This window comes from Pholcus phalangioides, unplaced genomic scaffold (assembly GCF_987345545.1).
Source record: "Pholcus phalangioides strain wild (caught in Gottingen) unplaced genomic scaffold, Ppha-v1.0 ptg000042l_1, whole genome shotgun sequence".
NCBI classification, from domain to species: Eukaryota; Metazoa; Arthropoda; class Arachnida; order Araneae; family Pholcidae; genus Pholcus; species Pholcus phalangioides.
The window spans coordinates 7,850,248-7,871,295 of record NW_028301628.1 but is presented as its reverse complement, the minus strand read 5'-3'; the positions used below and the strand labels follow the sequence as shown (position 1 = coordinate 7,871,295).

The 21,048-nt window shown below is 36.0% G+C and overlaps 1 protein-coding gene across 1 annotated transcript; it reads right to left on the bottom strand.

Moving 5' to 3' along the window:
* Nucleotides 1-654: 654 nt before the first annotated feature.
* On the bottom strand, nucleotides 655-20,996 carry OXA1L (OXA1L mitochondrial inner membrane protein). Its single transcript, XM_089254898.1, has 9 exons — nucleotides 20,717-20,996; nucleotides 17,125-17,280; nucleotides 15,383-15,794; nucleotides 12,270-12,413; nucleotides 9,023-9,108; nucleotides 7,486-7,650; nucleotides 5,250-5,354; nucleotides 4,678-4,840; nucleotides 655-911 (listed from the first exon to the last, which is right to left on the bottom strand). Exons 1-9 carry the CDS (start codon nucleotides 20,819-20,821, stop codon nucleotides 736-738), a joined length of 1,512 nt encoding a protein of 503 aa, XP_089111024.1. The 5' UTR covers nucleotides 20,822-20,996; the 3' UTR covers nucleotides 655-735.
* Nucleotides 20,997-21,048: the final 52 nt, after the last annotated feature.

Genomic DNA, 21,048 nt, shown 5'->3' with positions numbered 1-21,048 from the left:
AGCTCTTCTGACAACTCGCTCTCATAACTAGAAAAAGGTTAAAATCAACTGCATTAGAGGTTTTTCTTCAGGGACAGAATAATTGCCATAAGCACCTATGAAATATGATTATACAGTTACACATCAGTATAACGTCTCCCCCGGGGCATAATAAAAAAAGACTCCATATAAGAAGAGTGACTTAACAACAAGAAAGACACCATTTTGCCAATTGTGATGGCAAGACTTTAAAAAAGGGAAGTTATAAGTAGGATGATTTTAAAAGTGACAGACATTATGCTGAGGTCTGACTGCACATTATTGTCATGATCATTCCCAGATAGAAATTTGGGTAATAGTAGTGACTTAAAACCGTGTGTTGTGGTTTCTCAACTGCATCATGAACCATGAAGCCATGTGCTCTAGGGCTCCCATAATCATACCAACTTACCAATCCACATACTTAGTCTCTAAAATAATCGTACAAAATCATACAACCATGGACCCCTTCTACGAATCTCATGTTCCCACAGCTGCGTCCAAGTGTTAGGATGGCCTTACAAGTGGAGACTACAAATACTACATAGACAATCAGTTTTCTTAAAATTCTGTCTGTTAATAGTGACCTACATATGCAATCTAAATTACAGAAAACACCAAAAAAAAAAAAATATCTCCATGATGAAAGTAATATGGATGGTTGACCAAATTTTAATTCTATCACAATACTACAGAATATGGGACAATGTATATACATCACGACTTAGTTTTTGAATGCATTTTTGCAGCAGCTGCAGCTTCTGCAGGGCGGGGTTTTGTTGGGTCATATGAGTATGTTCTTGGGATAGGGCCAGTTCCAGCTTTCCTAAACCTGATCTCATCTACTCTTCTTCTATCTTCGATAGTACGTATGGCTCTCTGGTCTTCAATTGCTGGGGGGGAAAAATTATGCAATAGTTATATAACGAAACAATCTAAACACTTCACACATTTGAATAATTATAAAATTTTTATTAACTAAATGTTAGAATTAGAGACACTCATTCAAGAATGCGAAGAGTTTTTTATCCCATTATCAAGTCTTTTTTTGCTGGGATTTTATTTGGTGTCATAATTTCCTAACATAGTAAAACTTTGTTATACCATGGACTTTGAGAGACATGGTTCACCTTTTCATTGTAATCTGTCTCAAAAATTTAAAGCACACTAAGAAAATTGCAACAAACAGAAAATCAGATGATATGGAAAAAAAACTCTTTAAATAATTTTAAATATACACAAGGCTGCATACCCCTTTTCAGAACTGAGTATTAATTTTTTGGGATTTTGAAAATGTTTTTGCATTTTTCATACTGAAAAAATGAATGAGCCATATGCGGTCCAGAGGTTTTTTCAGCACTTTGTTGGCGCATTTCATATTTTATATCACCTCTTTCGCAATGAGAAAGGCGTCTGGATGTTAGCCCCTTTTCCGTTTTTGTATAGCTTATGAGTTCTGCTAAGATGCCAAATTCACAGGGGGGGGGGGGAGCAACTTCCTATTATCGAAAGGGGCTGTTGTAACAATGAAGTACCAATGTTTTCTGATACAGTCCTTTGTTGAGTCATCCCAGGGCTGTCCTAAGAGCATCATGGGCCCAGACAAGTGATTTTCCGGAGTTCCCCCCCCCCAAGCTAGAAATGACTGCCTACCAATTAACATGCTACAGTTGAGAATTTTAATGAGGTCTCTCATTTTCATGCGGCCCTTCTGCACTTGAGGTGCCCGGGTGAGCCCATGCATTAATGCGGCACTGAGTCCACCTTAGCATAGGACCGCAATAGGTCAAAAACATAAATGGCAGCAAATATTTATTTTTTCAAATTTTATATTTTTTTTTAACAATTAACTTGGTTGAAATTTTTTTCAGGCAAAGATGATGCAGGGTGTAGTCATCTTCACATACAATATTTTTTCCAGAATTTTATGCAAAAAATCACACTTTTCCCAGAGGCACTTCTCCACAAAGGACGAAAAACAAGTGTGTCAAAAGGTTAGGTGTGAATAAAAAAAAATGTCAAATTCCTAGATCATGCACAAAAATAATTTACATTTCATTGTTACCTTCAAATACACAAACCACTTCAAATGCATTATTTTTCATGAACACATGGCAGGATTTTGTATACTTTTTAGATGAAAAGAACACTATGATGCTTTTATGGCTTCTTTCACAGCACCACAACAATTCAATAATCCTTCCCATTGTTGTACAATGATAGGTTAAGATAGCCCTGCACATTCTCCATTGGATTGAGATCCAGGCTTAAAGCTGGCTAGTCCAAACAAGGCATGTTGTGCTATGAAAGCCACCACTTTGTAGAAGTGGTATATCTTTATATCACCACTTTGTAGAAGTGGAAAGATATATTGGGACGACACTATCTTGCTGAAATATATCCATTTATCCCCAACTAATTATAGTTAACCCCAATTTAATCCCATAATTTATTTCCCAGAATGGTGATGCTCTAATGAGCTTGGTGTTATATCGAATTGCAGTTTAACACATATAAAGCCTAGGAATGAAAGATTTTTTTCACTGAAAATATCTAGTGCTAAGTGGGTTTGGCAAGACATTGGGGACGCTATAACATGGTTTGACAGTATTTCACCAAATGTGAGGAAAATTATTCTCAAGAGTTTCATGATAATATTCTGACTCCTAGAAAAGATAACGAGGTCTGTCCACTGAAGCAAAATGTTCTATAAAATTTTGTCACCATCTCTCCCCTATAAACACATGTACTTATGAGGCAAGTTTAATCTTTTGTTTTTTAATGTTGAATTTTGTTTGTTGAATTGTTGTTTTTTGAATGCTGACATGGTTGACATCTTTGATTTGAGGATGAATTGTTGGCAGATAATTTCATGATCAAAGCCTTTTTTTTTTATCTAATGCAGAGACATTTTCTTACCAAATGCCATTCACTGTCAATCCATCTCACTGCAGTTGTGGTTTGTGGCTTTCTACAACATGATTTTGGCTGTGAATCTACATTACTGATTAGCAAAGGGTAAATACTTTGTTTGTATCATTGTAAAGCCTTAAAAACTATGTTCACATTTCTAATTTTATTTTAAGCTTCCACAATCTACAACACTATGTCTTAGTTTTGGGATGACTTTGACATTTTAATTCAATGATGAAAAATCTAAGTTTCTTCTACTTTTAAATCACACTCCTGACACATAATCTTGACCGTCCACTTATACATAACCAATAATTTGAATAAAATGGCATTTGCCAGAAATTTTGAGGAACACATAATATTTTTATTAAATAAAAATAGGGAATAAACACACAATAATACAAGATTTGTTCAAAATGTATCCGAGCATAATTTTTCATGCATAAATCATTATAGCTAGAGAGGTGTGGTTTGGTGCATATGTGTAGGCAATCCTAGTGGGCATGCTTGAATTTTTTTCTGCCCGCAGAAGATGCCAGTTGCCAGCAGACTGAAGAAGAGTAAGTAAGCGCTAACACATTTCATTTTTGATAAAATGGCAGGAAAAACTTCAACAACGCTACTGCATTAATCGTAGTGGAATTGCTAATTGTGACGCAAAACCTCTTGGTAGTACTTCTGAGTAATGATTGGGCCGTTCATTGTGTATTCGTGATGAATTATGTACTGGAGTCATAGAAGACGGTCACATGATTTTGGCATTGCATCTCCTGAACACCAAATCGTTAGTCAAAAATGGAATGAGAACAGATCCAATGATAATACTTGCCTCTTCTGCAAGTTCTCTGATCATGATTCAATGATCCTGCATCACCAGAGTTCTCACTTGGTTAATAAGGATCTCATTTCTGGATGTTGAGGACCTACCAAAATGTGCTTCACTCTTCATTGATGTGCGGCCATCTCTGCAGCGGTTGTAGCACTCTTTTATCATGTGGTGCCCATTTCTTCATCTCCAATGCTCTGCTAAATCTTGCAGATTGTTTCCACTCGCGAATCACCAAGAGCTTTACACAAAATTTAATGCAGTAGTTTTGTTCAAGTTTTTCCTGCCATTTTGTCAAAAATAAAAATGCAATGCACTCATTGATAGTCTGCCGGCAGGAAAAAATTCCAACATAAGTGCTAGGATTTCCTACATACATCCACCAAACCATGCCTCCCTAGTTTCATTTGTTCACACATAAAAAATTATGGTCTGTTACATTTTTAGACAAACCTCATATTTTCACATTTTTATGAGCTCAGTCTACTGTCATAATTTTTTCGATCTGATAGGTATAAAAATTAGTCTTATGATTTCTTCTATAGAAAGTTAAAATGTTTTGCTGTTACATTCAGTAGTTTTCCAGAAAATCTAATTTTCACACTGTGCCTAAACTTTTGAGAAAGACTGTATAACCTAAAGGCTCATTTACTTAAGTACTTGGGTTCTTCAGGTAGTAGCCAGCAGCACCCCACCAGCAACCTCATCCTTCAACAGGATATCACTGAAGGTAGTTGTATTCAAATGGTCAAAGAAACACTCTACAGACATTAACTTGATTTTTTGGCCAGCTAGATGACCAGAACTAAAACCAATCGAACACATTTGAGATGTCAACGATGCTAAATTTTTGTGTTGATATCCGCATAAGCATTTATATTGATCATACAATGAATATACCAAATGACTTTCATACAGACCTTCTTTCATACCCTCGACGAATCCTTTCTTTTTAGGCATGAGACTTTGATCCGGTTTCTTCATTTCAGGAACATTAAAGTATGATCGCAACCCCTTATGCTTCAACATCAGCACGAGTCCCAGAGTCAAAAAATTATTTGTGCACCAATAGAATAAGACAGCCTGAAAAAAAATGACAACACAGTTAATCTGGGAAGAAGTTTTTGAAAATTCTCTGTAAACAAGTAAATCACAAAAAGGTAGAGTAACTTCAACTGATTCTCTGGATATTTAAATGATAATCCCAACAAATACAGTAAAATCTATTATAACAAGTACAGTTTATAACGTGAATCTCACTATAATCATTTCCTACCGTGCACCCACAAATGTACAGGTTGCTTTTTCCCACTGTAGAATTATTATTTTTTACCTCAAGGAGTAACACCGACTTATAGGATTGTGTAAGTTTTGAGTTGGAAATACAGGTTTACCTACATGCCGGTTAATAATGGGACATATTTTCTTAACATTTTGAAAAATGTATTTTAATAAATGTACTTTGACAAATAAAACATTAGGAGGCACTTACAGATGGAAAATTGATACAAAATGGGAAAAGTATAACAGGCATAGCCATAAGGAAATATCGAGCGACCTTCATGTTTTCCATTCTCATTCCAGTATCTGCTCCCACCTGGGGAAAAAACTCCATTTAAATAAAATTTTACAAGACTAATCATTTCAATTACAGCAGAAATACATCAAATATAGCAACATCTATGTGCACATTTACACTTGAAACACTTTTTTTTTTATACAAATGTGTTAGAGGCACTAAAAAAATTATACTGTAGATGCAAGAATTTTCAATTAAAGTGTGAATGCATTTACAGTAATAATGTTCTTTTCAAAATACAGTAGAATCTCCATAATCTGGCCGTATGCTAATCCAGCCCAGCATGTTTTAGGTGGGTTTTCTTTGAGAACAAAAGATGAAAACATGCAAACACTTGTCTTTGCACAGAAGCACTTTGAGGAGCTTGAATGGGACTGTCTGTTTAACGAATAGGAATAATTTTTTTTTAAATGTATGGTATATTGCATAGATCCCCCCTGAGAATGCCTGTGACCGAAGAACTGTGAATTTGGCCAACAAACAAAAACTATTAAGGGGATTTTTTTTATATTTATCTCCATTATACCTGGGTCATTACAAAAGTAGCTTCCTGCATACATAGATTATATCAGCTAACTGCTGTTCTAATAGGCTATTGTGAACCTAGTACGAAAATATTTGTAAAAAAAGGGGGTAACTCTGACCTTATACACAGGGCAGAGGTTGGTAATGATAACTTAAGTGACGGGAATAAGTCAGATTTTAAACATTAGCTTCAACATGCACAAAAAAACCTTGATGGGAAAAAAAAATTTTAACATAAACCAAATTTATGAAAACTATAAATGAATTTTTTACCCCACTATCACATATATCTACAAACTCTTGTTCTCTCTCTCTCTCTCTCTCTCCCTTCTATATCACCTTCTCTTCTTACCCTCCCTTTTGGAGGGAAAAAATATATAAAAAAGGAAGATCATTCCAGTCTGTATGATTGTTGGTTAAAACTCGTGTTTCATAAAATATGGTTGCAACCAAGAGTTTTTCTCATACCATATTATGATGCTGATCCATTCTGTACTTTGCAAAAGTGATAACAGTATCCAAAAATGATGTTATCCCCGTGATTATAATAAGTGGCATCTGCTGTATTTCTTTTGCAAGAATGATTATTTAATCACCTTTGTTCAGCCAAAGCTCTTCTGTGCACAAAAAGGCTGACTTAACTCATAACTGACGATATGCTTCGAAATGAATTGATGCTCAAGGAAACATACACAGCTTTTGGGTCATTATGTCAAGATCCAAAAAAAATTTCTCCAGACATTTCACCCATATTTACATCAGCCATCTTCAGAGGTTTAATAGTGTAGGTCTCTGCAACAAGCATGAAAGGTATCACACATATGATCCTGATGAGGTGTTCCTTATATACACAGTGATAAAATGCAAAAGAGTTGGACTGGCTGATTTCACCGTATGTACAGGGCTCTGATTGGTTGTCTGTAAAGTCTGGTGGTGATTGGTTGTTATGGTCATTTCTTCTCTGGCTCACAGCACCATTGAAGTAATGGTATCCACATAGGATCCACTTTCGTTGTCTCCTCATTTTGATTTATGCTGTTCCTGAGCTAGAAGATTTCGATAGCTTCACTATGGAAGCGAGCATGTTAGTATACTTTGGATGAAATAACTTCAGCATTTTCAAATTTCATCCTGTATTTCTAGTTTTCCCACATGCAATCTGAAATGGCTGAATTTCCCTGTTTCTTCAGGCAGTGGCAACTTTTCCAGTGTTCTGGTTAAGGGTGGATTCACAGCTACAGCCACTCACAATGTCGTGTAAGGTATGGCATGCATTCTTTAACATAAAAATATCTGTCTGTGCCTGCACAGCCATGATACGCTAGATATGAACAGATTCATTGGTTTTATGTTAAAGAATGTTTGCTTTGTCTGACACGACACTGTGAGTGTCTGAAGATGTGAATCCACCCTGATGTTGTAGTGCTTCATTTTGCTGTTCCAATATACACGTTTCCATGAAACATGATATACCTTTGTCATGGACAGTGAGTCTCTAAAAAACATAACACAGTCACTACATTCGACCAAAGACCCTGCTCTTTTTAAGTTCCCTCATACAAGCAAGAATGAATTAAAAATCAGACCATAAATTTCATGCAATTTAGAGGGGGGGGGGAACTACCTTTAGCACAACAAACAGGGTGCTGCAGCAACACAATGGCATTATAAAATACGGATCCGGGATTGTAAGGTCAGTAATCCACCAGAAACCTCCCGTTTTCAAGCTCTCAACTGGCAACTTAGCCATATTACGCAAGGCAATGAAGTACGATATGAACACTGGAAACTGTAAGGAAAAGAAAAAAACATGAAACCTAGTTTTTACAACAAAAAAAATGATACATTACTCAAATAAATTTTTGCAAATGTTATATCAGTCATAGGAGTACATAGGCACCAATTACGAGACGAAAAATCTGTAGTTTATCGCATTTAATATTTTAGAGTAGTAGTTTTTAATTGTAGTTTAAATATTTTGCACCGTAGAAAACATTTCATGCAAATAAATAAGGGAAAGACTGAATTTTTTTCAGGATCACATAGGGCGACCATATGACCTGTTTTCCCAGAACATTCCCATATTTTTCGTCACCTAAAAATTTTTTTTTAATAAAAATATATCGCGTTTGTCTTCCATATTTTCTTATTTGAATTTTTTATCTTTCACTGAAATCAAGGATTAAAATTATTTTGCCAACTTAGAAAATAGTAGAGAATTAGTATTTTAGAAAATAGTATTAGAAAATACTTTTGCCAAAAGAAAATTATAGCTATAAATATTGTATCTTGCATATTTAACATTTTTTTAAAAAATTTAATTTTAAACCACTGTGATTTGCAGCGATTCATTTCCCACCACTAGCAACGTTAGTGACAATAGGAAACTGCTTGCTTATGGCATAATATTTGGCAAAAATTGTAGATTTCCCTATACTTAAAATCATAATTTCCTACATTTTTCCTCAGGAAAAATTTTTGTATTTTCCTGAGGAAAATACATTTTTCCTCAGGAAAAATGGTCAGCATGAAATTTCAAGGACTTCCTTTTTCTTTCTTTCCTTTCGAGCACACCTCCAGTCTATTGCCATGGGCCACCGATTGAGTTGTGCCGGAAGTGTGAGTATGTGCACCTAACAGCCTTAGTGTGTATATAGTGTTGTGTGTGAATTTTTGTTTATAGTGCCATCTATATAACAAATTCTGACTGAAGTGTGATGTCTGAATATGTCTGAATATTTGTGCTGTTGCTCTCTGTGGTGAGACTTTTTAATGGAGTGGGGGGGGGGGAGAACCAGCTCGCATTTGTGTCTCAAAGTTGGGAACCACAGAAAAATAACTCCAGCCAACCACCACAGTGGGGGACAGTGGGGTTTGTCACTCTGACTGCTCAACTACCACAGCAGCAATTGCAAGAATTGAAAAAGTATTTTCTTTAGGGATATTTTATTCAAGTGAAGCATAATTTGACGATTTTAAACGGATTTTTCTGAAAAAAAAATATTTTTTTTTAAATCTGGTTTCTGATTAAAACCCCCCGCTTTTAATAAGACTAAAAAATCAGAAGCATTGGCATCTATGCAAGTAGTAAACTTGACAAAAGCAGTGCAAAAAGTGTCAAATATTTTGTTCACAGAAATGTAAGAATGCAAGAAACAAACCTGTGACATTGGCAAAAGAGCATTTTTTATTGGATTCACATCATTATTTTTCATGAATTTTCCTATCTCTTGCCCCATTCTCATTGCTGTAAGGAGAATAAAAACACAACAAACATGGATATTGTACCAATGTAAATGCATAAGATTCAAAGTGTTTTCTCTTCGAATGTAAAAGCTAAATTGTGAAAAGATAACATCGTATTTCCATAGCAACGTATCTAAACTACAAGAGATTGGTAATCTATTAACTCAGTATGAAGACATTGATCTGCAATGAGCTCTTGTTTAACCAAAAATATTCTGAAGTAAAAGTGAATTTCAGATCTTGACAACTGCAATAACAACAAGTATTTCATGAAGAGAGTTTAATAACTACTTATGATACGGTCAGCTACCAACGACGGCATGACTATCTTATCAAATTGGTTTAATCCGTTAACGTACAGGGACGAGATATCTCAAGCCTGTGTAGATGGGAGAAATGCTTTTGAGCATTCTCTCTCTCTCTCGCTTCTTTTAAAACTCTTCATTGGTAACCCTGTATAAATGAAAAATGATTTTTTTCCTCTTTGCCTTAACAATAATACCTATTTTTGTGATTTATCTCTGCTGCACATCGTCCAAATTTGTTGCCAAAAGCCGGTATATAAAGGAGTTAATAAGAATCTTTTGAAACAGTTCATCTCCTGAAAAAGAGTGCAGGTTGATATTGCCAACAGGTGGTGTAGCCTGGACTATTCTCGATCAGTATGGTATGGGGAAAAATCCTTATAATAGTCTAGAAAACATACATAAGATTTCTTTTCTCAAAATTCTTCTCAAGATCATTCTGCAAAGTACTTTAGTTAGTTTTTTTAAATGTATATTCTCTTTTGGGGGCCTGTAACAATATACTAAGACCGGGACCTTACAATTAAACAGCAATGTTTGACATTTGTTTTTTTTTACTCAACAAGAGGTTGGTGTGCTTAACCCTCAGTGTAGGACTTTTGATATGAATCATATAAGCATATAAATAAATAAATAAAAATATTTTTAAAAAAATTAACAGAACATGTGTGAACAGAAAGCAAAAAGAAAACAAAAAAAAAAAACTAAACACAATATATATATATGTGTTGCCATGTTGTTGTTGGCCAATGTTGTTGCCATTCATGTTGTACCTCTTCATCAGAAAAGTTTCTGACAATGAGGAATCAGGTATCGAACTCACAGAACCTCTAAAAATTCTTTAGTACTTAAGACGAGTACCCTATCAACCTGGACAACTGAGACCGGTCATGCTTTTAATGTAAAGTGTTTATAAAGGAATTGTGTATTGGGAGTGCTGTTTCAACCATTTTGTTCATTTCCGAACATTCCAAACGTCGAAACAGTCTCACTGCATGGGTCTGCGCAGAATGGGACTGGTGCTATGATTTTAAAAAGTATGTAGATTGGCAGGTAGAAGGAACCTGGAATACTTTACTTTGGCCTGGGAGACATGATGCTGTCGAGACTGCCCTGGGTAACCCTCCTTCCAGTGCACAGCATTGCTGAACACAGGGCCATCATTTCAACTTTTTGCCGGGAGGGGGGCAAAGAACATGTACTCAACGTATGTATATACATATATTTGTGTATATATATATATATATGTATGCCATTTTTAGTGTATTTTTAAAAGCCCCCCCCCCCCCAAATGACAGGACTACTGCTGAACCAACTATATTCTTAAAGATGGATGTGGTGGTTTTTTTTCTTACAGAGCTGTTTTCGATCTGATCTTCTCCATACTAAAATAATGGAGCACATAGAGCTGTGGCTAGAATAACATCTGTCCTGCTTGGAGACAACTTAGGTTCTCATTTCCTGCGAATTTTAACTGATTGGTCGAAGTGTGTAAATATGTGCAGGAAAGAATACACAGGGTGCATAGCAAAAAGGGTGCATGGTATTTTACTGGCAAACCATTGATCCTAGAGGTATACTTCCAATTAAAAAAAGTTTCCAAATAACTTGTAGTACTCAGATATCTCCATTTTTCAGGGGTTGTAAATACAAAGCTACAACAGGCAAACACCCGAGGAGGTGGTCATCCATAAAAAAATATGGATGTCAGATATTTCAAAAATACAGCAACCCAATTAAAAATGCAATTACAAACAATATACATACATGATAAAATATTATGCAATTTCCTCAATGAGCTGGATTTGAACCTTGGTCTTTAGCCTCCAAGTCTGCTACAATACCATGTAGAACAATTTAGTTTAAAAAAAAAAATACTTATTAAAATAAAAATGTTAACTTTTTATACAGTCCCTCGTGTGCTAAAAAGCCCAATTAGAAAGTTGTTGCCGTCTCTCCTGATGCCAACTAAAAAAAATTCCACGTTTCTAAGCACAACATTCACCGAGATATTTGAATTTGAAAAAATGAGAAAATTTAGGGGGAAACAGTATTAAATGCAGGTAAAATGGTTTTTCAGCATGTAGAGCCGTTTTTTTTTCCAATTTTCCTCAGTTTTTCAAATTTGAATATCTCAGCACATATTGCATTTAGAAGCATGGAAATTTTTTTTGTTGGTGTCAGAAGAGAGACAACAACTTTCTAATTGGGTTTTGGAGCACACCAGGACTTTATTAAAAAGTTAATTTCTTATTTTAATAACTATACAACCCCTTGAAACATGAATGACATATCTGAGTACTGCACATTGTTTGGAAACTTTTTCTAACAGGGAGTATACCTCTAGGACCAACTGTTCGCCAGTAAAATGCCACACCCCCGTTTGCTATGCACCCTGTATAATCACACACTGATGAAGAAACATCTGTTTCACACAGTGCAATTTTATTTTTTCAAGAAAGAAAAGTAGTTCAGCAAACCAGAAAATGGGGACAAAGGTGAGAAATTTCAAAAAACATGAAGATGCTCAGAATGAAATCAAAAATGAGGATGTCTAGTAACTCTATACACATGCAGTTTTGTCTGGGTTATGCTTGTTACGTGTTATATTGATGTGCTCCCATCTGTCTTCCAGATTTTGAAGCAAGAAAAAATAACCGCAGGAAGTCTGGGTAATATTGAAGAATCATTAATATTGTTTCCACAGATTTTGAATGTTGACACACATTCATTTATTAATTCAATCATAAAAAAACATCGATTCTCACTGCTGAAGATTAGGATTCTCCAGATATAATTAGATAAAGGATATTATTTTCATTTACATAAATGATATGTAATGGGATTATTGACGTACCTTCGTACGAGTTTCCAGATCTACGAGCTTCGTTAAATTTTGCTTGCATAACTTGAAGTTGTGGCATTACATAGGCAAACCTCACAGAATTCCTTTGAGTTTTCACAAATATAGGAAACATTAGTATGCGAGCAATAGCCGTTCCTGTTAAAATAAAATATTCAAATTTGTAGAACAAGACAACAAGGAACATTAAATTAGTAAGACCAGGGCACAAACAAAAAGAAAATTGTATAAGAAATTCAGAAGATACAAGATGCCCATCCTACGGCCCACATACAGTCAAAAAAAAAAAAACCAGTATTCTTCAATTGGCACAAATAAATTTTTTTTCATAGTATTGTATTTTGGGTACATAGGGTTACCAGATTCGAAAACTGGAAAAAAGAGGATACCTGCACATGCACCCTTAATAACTTCACCTTTTCCAATTTCCTACAACAAATGGCAACATTATACTGACCAGTAAAATCACCACACAACAATAATTTTTCCTAACTAAAACAAAACCGCTAAAAAAAGGTAAAACAGAAAACATTTCTGTGAATTTTGGCAGCTATTGGTCAATGCATGTGGAATAAAGAAAAAACATTTATATTACTGAAGAGTTTATGTTTAGGACATCTAGTAACCCCAGATTACAATTACTATTAGCCACCATATAGCGGGAGGGGAGAGGCTAAATTTTTCTTTATTCTTAGAAAATAATTTGGCTTGCAAACTGCTTGTATTGGCTGTCTTCTTTGCACTTCAAGAGCAGCTAAAAAAATAGTCATAATAGATGCATGTGCAGTGAAATCCCGCTTCATATGTGTGAATTAAAAATTTTACCCAGACTTAAAAAATCTAGTTTGTCATGTGACGAAATATTCAGTTGCCAAAAAAAACAAAACACCATACAAATAAAAGGCAAAATCATGGATTTTTCAGGGTAACCATATGACCTATTTCCTGGGGCATTCCCATACTATGTTCAAAAAAGTTCCTAAGACTTATTTTATTAAAGAAGAATGAGAATAAATACAGATAAAACCTGTTTATTTATCTTTCCTTTGAATTAACTACAATGTGCACAGTTACACATTTTTTTGGCATTGTTCATACAAAGACATAAATACAGATTACAAGCCTTTTTTTTGTCACACTCTCCTTGCTGCTCTTCTTCGGAACCTGAGAGTTGCCCCTTAAGAAAAGCAAATTCTTTTCTGAGGGGAGGAAAAGAAAAAGTCGCATGTAGTAGGCAACATCAAGGAAATAAGCTTGTTATAGAAGTATCGAAATATGATGTTTTGATAGGTAATCTGACACCAGGAGGAACATGTGAACTGGCACATTGTCGAGTTGGAACACCCACAATTTGGCCTTCCAAAGATCTGGTCGCTTGCATCTCACTGAATCATGCAAACGTTTAAGAACTCACAGGTCCCTCCTGGTGTTAGATTTACCTGCAAAGAATCCCATTCTTATGCCCTCACAACCAACTTATTTCCCTGATCTTGAAACCCATGTGACTTTTTCCTTAGGTTAAGAATTTGCTTAAGGGAGCAAAAATTCTAGATTCCCGGGTTCCGAAGAAGTGCCACGAGCAGTGATGAAAGCGTGGGAGGATGCTGCAAAAGGAGGCTTGCAATCTGCATTTACATCTTTGTATGAATGGCAAAAATGCATAATTGCACAGCCCAGTTACTTCAAGTAAACATAAAATAAACAGGTTCTATCTGTACTCATTCTTTCATAATAAGTCTTGGAACTTATCCAGCATAATTATTTTCCCATTCCGTCTTATAATCATTCACTTTTTTCCCCCAAGATGTCCTGTCCTGTTTTTCTCATATAAGTTTTTTAACTTATAAATTATAATATCATAAGTATGACTATAAATATTTATCTGACATATATTTGTTTTTTCTTACTTTCTGGAATTCATTTTAATACATGATTTGAAGTAGCGATTTTCGCAATAATTGGCAAACTTGCTCATTTTCGCCATCATATTAAGCAACAATCGATGGCTTCCAATTTTTTGAAATCTCAATTTCCCGCATTTTCGACAAGCAAACATAGTCAGTCAAAGATTGAAAGATCTGAGGGAATTTTCTCAGATATTTTTTATTTTTTCAAAGGAAAAAAAAACACTTCGAGGATTTTCAGAGACATTTCTATAAAGATATGAAAAAACGGAAGAATGTAGTTTCTGACCGGATTTGCAAGATTTTAATAAGGCTAATAATCGGAAAGTTTATAGGTAAATCAGAAGCATGGACACCTATGCTGCTATAACAATACTTTGCGGCCAAAGAGAAAAATATTACAGTATTTTTTCAATTGTAGAGCAATTATAAATATCGAATGACAGCATTATCATTAACCATTTATGCATCAAAGCAACAGTAGAGCACAAAAGCCAACTTTGGAGAATGAGAATTGGAGAATGTTTTCGGGCGGATCTGAATTCCGTACAAAAATAAATATAAAAGACATCTGCAAAAAGCAATGCAGGAATTTTTCATTAAAAGTAAAACTGTAGTAATTTTTTCCCTTTGCAAAAATGTGGCTTCGTGCAAGCTAATGATCGCTAACCAGTTAGGTCAGATTACCTGTCATTACTAATCCCAAATCAAATCATACCAACCAAAAAAAATCATCATCTGGGGATGGGATCTCAGCCACCTCGTTGAGCATTTTGCCTTTTGTGGCGTTGTATTTGTATATGGTCAAAGCAGATACAATTCATCTCACCAATTTCGAATGTCGAAAGGCTAAACTAGCAGTGGGTTTGTCTTCCCTCCGAAATCTTACAATATTTTTGATTTGACACAATTGCAACAATTTACATTGTGCCTGTGATGTAATTTTCGGGATTAAAAATGAAAACCACTGGTTTTTTTATCTGGAGAAATTGTTTTAAAATGATTTTTTCCCCAAAAGTGGGTTTTTTTTTTTTTTACAATCATGGTCAAAATTTTGGAGATAAGAATTTTTTTAGGGCCAAAGATGGGGGAAAGAAATTTAGAAGCGTGTCAGAAAATTCGGGAGACTTTGCAGCAATGCCAAAGGTTAAGAACCCTTATACACACACAATACTGTTGCATGGAGTACGAGTATGTATTTACCGGTAACTATCGTGAGCCACCACGGCATCGGCAAATAAGAATTTATGTGCATCAACTCTAAAAGTTGCTGAACAAGGCCTACGGGAGTCCAGTTGCTAGCCAAACCAAGACTAGCAAGAGACGGCTCTGCCAATTCTGCAGCAGTTGATAGCATATCGCTCGAGGCAATAGATGAGAGGGCATCTGAAGAAACATCCACGGGTGAGCTGGCAAGATTGACTTCATTTGAGGCAGCTGCTACAGTTGGATCAGAAGAGGTCTCGATGTTAGCCCCGGCAGAATATGAACCTAAAGATGTTCCTTTCTCCGTGATATCAGTAGCAGAATCAACAAACAGCACTTTGGCCGAGCTTGTATGTAAAGTGTCGCTTCCGCCGGCAAAACTAGAATCTTTGCTGAAAGATGAAAGTTCCTGAAAGTGACAAAAAACCATGCATCAAACACGACAAAACTTGATCGTACAAATATTTTTTTTCTCTGGTGTAAAAGCTACTAAACCAGACATGCACCTCGTCGATATTCTTCTGCAGAATTGGTACATGTTGGAATATGCATGTCCATGTTGTGAGCCCAACGCGTGAAGTTTTTTCTGTGTAATACTTGTTATGTGTAGTGCTACCATCACCTTTTCTAATCATGAGTGAAATATAATGATTGTAGATTTTATAGTTGTAGGCCTGTTGCTCTTGACTGTGGCAAGACTTTTCAACAGGTAAATTGGCTCGAATTACCACCCCAAAAGTCGGGAACCACAGAAAACCAACTTCAGCCGACCACCACTATGGTCAAGGTCAAACTTGAATCATTCAAGTATTGCGTCAGCATCAGTGGGTGGGGTTTCTTCTTTGCTGACTTTTGGTGACAAGGGGGGGGGGGGGGAGTTTGGATGATGCTTACATCATCAACCACCCTTTATGAAGGTATCATAAAGGGTGTTTGGTGCACTGTATCTTATATGGTGCACCAAAAACGGGAAAAAAACTTTTGATAGTTATAGAGCACCTGAACTAACATTCTTCCTATTGATATGTTCCTTACAGAGCCACTTTAGTGATTTCTAAATGTTTCACAGATCCTTCAAGTACTCTGGAACTGTGCCATGTATCACTTAAGTAATTTGGGAATGTTTTGTGGGTAACTTGAGTGATATAGAACCACACTGGAGACCGTGTAAGTGCTCTAAAACTGTGCCACATCACTCAAGGGATCTCTAAATGTGCCACAGATCGTTTAAGTGTTCTGGAACTTTGTTGTGGGTTACTTAAGTGATCTTTGAATGTGAAAGTGATCTTTGAGGCCTACTTCAGTGATCTGAAAATGTGCCACTGGCCACTTAAATGCTCTGGAATTGTGCCACAGGTCATTTAAGTGATTTGTAAATGTGCCGCTTAGTTCATTTTTACAAAATTAGGTTTGATGGGGCAAGCCACATCAGATAACCTTCAAGGATACATTTGGTCTGCGAGTCAAGGGTTTACCATATATGGCTCAAAGGGTGGCATAACGTAAACATAAAAATACCCAGAGTCAGATTGCTTTGACCTATGATTTTTGTGGCATTGCCACCAGGAGAAATGTGCAGTCCAAAGGACGAGAAAAGAAGATTCTTTCTAAATTATGTTCTTTACTAAACTTTGTCTAATATAGGCCTATCTGTAGTGCTTCCCACATGGGGAACACTACTGATATATTAGACAAAGTTTTCATTATATTAGAAACAATAAAGCAAAAACATGATTTACATCTAATTTCCGTCCATGATCTCCAGTTGATATGAATCGGTGGTGCGTAAGGCTCGAAAAGTGGTTGGGAAACTTCACGCAAGACTTGAGATGACTGGAAGCTGTTGTATGATTTTGATGAACAGGATCGATCAAGAATACGCAAACCGAACTGTTCTGAAATAACATTCATGAAAATTAACCAGTGCAAAAATCACAAAAACTCATATAGAATGTAGAATGTCAAAGTGTAAAATTTTTTGAATACCTGCACAAGTCCAAAGTTAAACGATTTCTAAAATTTGAATTTGATATATATATGTAACTCTTTAACGTTTAATCATAAATATAATTATCAGCAATAAATGTAAGGAGATTCCAAGCAAAAAAAAAAAAGCTTGTAGTCCGGTGGCGTAACAATTTTAGAACATTTCATTCACGACTGAGAAAAAAATCTGTGAAGCCGCTTACAATCATAAAACTTCATCATTGGGCCACTGAAGCCACTTCAATATTTTCCAACTTGTGCCACAACCCAGAGATGCCACTGTACTCTAATTAACCTGGATCCCGGGACCCAGGTTATTCGAAAAATCTTAGTCTTTTTTGAGTGAAAGCGGGTCCCTCTCGAAAAAAAATGTTTAGTTCTCCCCCCATCATAATTCACTGGTATCTCTATGAATTTTTCCTAGCATGCCCCGGGTCTTTGATCACCTGCTTATATCTTGTTGAGGAAGAGACTTCGTTGAGACAGGGCGATGGGCCATGTTCTGGGTAGGAGGAGGAGGTATCTGCGAATCAAATAAATATAATTCATTAATAAAAACAGGTTCTATTCAAAGGGTCATTTACTTTCATTGCCTATTAGTAGGAAGAGCTTACAAAGAAGCCCATTAACACAGAGAACTGAACATGGAATTTAGCACATGTAATAAATCTAAAACAAAAATACTGTCGATCCTTACTGTTATAACGTTTCTCTTATTTAGAACGTTTTCTCACTTAATACAACTTATTTTTGCTGTCCGAACTCCAAGTAATTCTCAAGATTTCCTGTTTAAATTTTTTCCTACTTACAACATTTTTTATGACGGTTTTTTGAAAACATTATAAGCAGGATCTACTGTAATTAAAAGTTAGAAGCACACATTTATATATTCACTAATAAATCAATAAATTTCCATTCCGATTGATTTTCCATTTCGTTAAAAAAATCTTAGCACTTTCAATAAAATCCTCTGATTAAATTTAAAGCAAATGAGATTCTCTCTCTCTGACACTTATCCTTAAGTTCATTATTCATATAAATCCTTGCGAAGCAATTTCCTGGTAGAATGACTATTTTCCCTCCCTTATGGTCCACCGCTCTGATCTGTTGCCTTTAACTGATATATTTTCACATCTGAATATGAGAACTATGTCAAATTTGTGTAGGTGAAATTTAACAGTGTGCAAAGAGTGTTTTGTGTTCAGTAGGTGGTGCCATCTATCTAGGGCCGCAACTAGATACTTTCTCAAACGGGGAAAGCATGCATTATAGCACCCCGTGTAATGTAGAAGAAGCAGTTATAAAGGATGAATTCTGTGCCCCCTCTAGTCCAGAGCCCGGGCACCTAGCCCAGCCTGCTCTTCCCTCCCCACTAGTTGCGGCCCTGCATCTATCCTCTAAACTAGTAATGCATGAATTTGAAAGTTAACGTACACATAGTTGTGTTGTAGGTCTGTGTGATCACTGTGGCAACCAGAGCTTTTTGTCAAAGTAATAGCCAACTCAAAATTGAAAACCTTAAAAAATCATATTTTTAGCTGATTACCACTGCACAATCGTGTGTTCCAAACCCGGGTTATCTAGGGGGTTATCAGAGCCCGTGCCCCCCCCCCCCCAGAAGATAAAAAATTAAAAATATTTTGTAGAAAATTGAAATATTGGGGGAAAAAATACATTCTTATACTACGTGATAATTTAAAATTCTTTTTGAACGTTAATGATCCACAATTTCTGTGGAAGAAATCCTTGTGCCCTTTCAAAAATAGATTTTGCGTACACACTGATGATTTTTGCGATGAAAAATTGTGACTACCACATAGCAGCAAGATGATAAAACTGAGGATATTCAAAGTAGAGTTTTTACAAATTCGATTTTTTTTTTCTGAACGATCTCGGAAATTTGTTTTACAATTTCAATAAGCGTTCCAAATCCTTTAAGATTTTTCAAAAAATGTGTGTTCGTAATCTTGTAGGAACAATGCAAATTCACACCGTATATAGACGATGTCTTTGAATGCCGGCAGATATCCCTGAAAGTACCGTAATTTCTGGTATGTAACCAGAGAGGAGAAAATCTGCATGGGAGTAAAAACTCTGAAATTTTTAACTTCTCTGCACACAGCCCCTCATTCCCATGGGAAGCAACTAGATACCTGTCATCTTATTCAAGAACCCACGTGTATATCAATTACAATACAGTAGTTTACAAAGTAGTAAACACACTTTTTCAAGGTCACACGATCATGATAGAGGGTAAAAATGAGGAAAAAGGAAAAAAAAGTTGGAGAGGTTTTCTCTTTTTTTTTTCTCTTCTTGGAATTAGGAAAGAACGCATCCCAGAGAACAAGTGAACCAAATTTTCATGTGTCCTTTTCCAAAATTCAGAGTATTTGCCACGTTATAGCAAGTCATCGCCATCTCTGACAACCACTGGAACAACACCAATTTTTGCCAACTTGCACCAAGAAGTGATTTCAATATTCACCAACCTTTGCCCTGAACCAACTGCATCCATTTCAATATTCACCACGTTCACTGAGACCAATTGGAACCGCTTCAATATTCACCGATCTTTGCGGACACCCCTGCAGCCCCTTTAATATCATCTACCTCCGCAGATAGCCCTGGAACCACTTCAATATCCACCAACCACCTTTGCCTGAACCACCGAGACCACTGGAGCAGCTTCAATATTCAACAATCTTAGTCAGGACCAACTGGAACTGCTTCATTATTCAGCAACACCTGTGTTGAAAGACCAACTGAAACCGCTTAGATATTCACCAACCGACTGATTCGCAATACATGTATACCTTTATTTGTCCACAAATTTTTGATTATGCCAAAACAGCAATATGTCACCAATATCATTCTCCCTGACGATTAAATATAAATGTTTTGGGTGTTCCTATCGCCCAACCTGTAGCCCTAGCGAATAGCGCCAACTCGGCTCTGGTGACAAAAAGAAAGTCACCAAACAGCAGTTACAGTATATTAATAATTTACCCACGAACCTTTGCGGAGACCACTGGAGCAGCTTTAATATTCACCAACCTTTGCCAAGACAAATGGAGCAGCTAACTTTTTTCATAGGACCGCGAAGCCGCTCATCATCAACGTTTGCCACGGCCAGTGAAGTTGCTCCAATATTCAAAAACTTTTGTCAACACCACTGGAGCTCCACCGCTCCAATTCAAAAACTTGTCAACACCACTGGAGCTCCACCGCTACAATTCATCAATTTTTGCCAAGGCTACTCAAGACCACTAATGTTACCGGGACGATTACCGGTAAACTTTTAATATTGAAATATGGCGGAAGAACTTTAATTAATAGGCAACTTACTCTGCTACATAACGAGAACCTTCGTTTTACTGATTGTGTTTGTGCTAATTTCCTCAATTTCAATATTTTTGAGTATCTTGTGTTACTATTTACTACAAATGCCATGTTTGTTGTCGTTGAAAAGTAGAGATCAGTTCACGTCAGTGAGGGAAGGATCGAGTAGGAGCATCCGAAAATCTATAAACTACAATGTTTATGAAATCTATAAAAATAAAATTGTATCAAAGCCATTAAAAACTATTCAGTGCAGAATTTGTTCAATAAATGTGTGCATCAAAACAATAAATCGATTGAATACTGTGAGATAATTCTGTCACGTTAAATGAGGGACG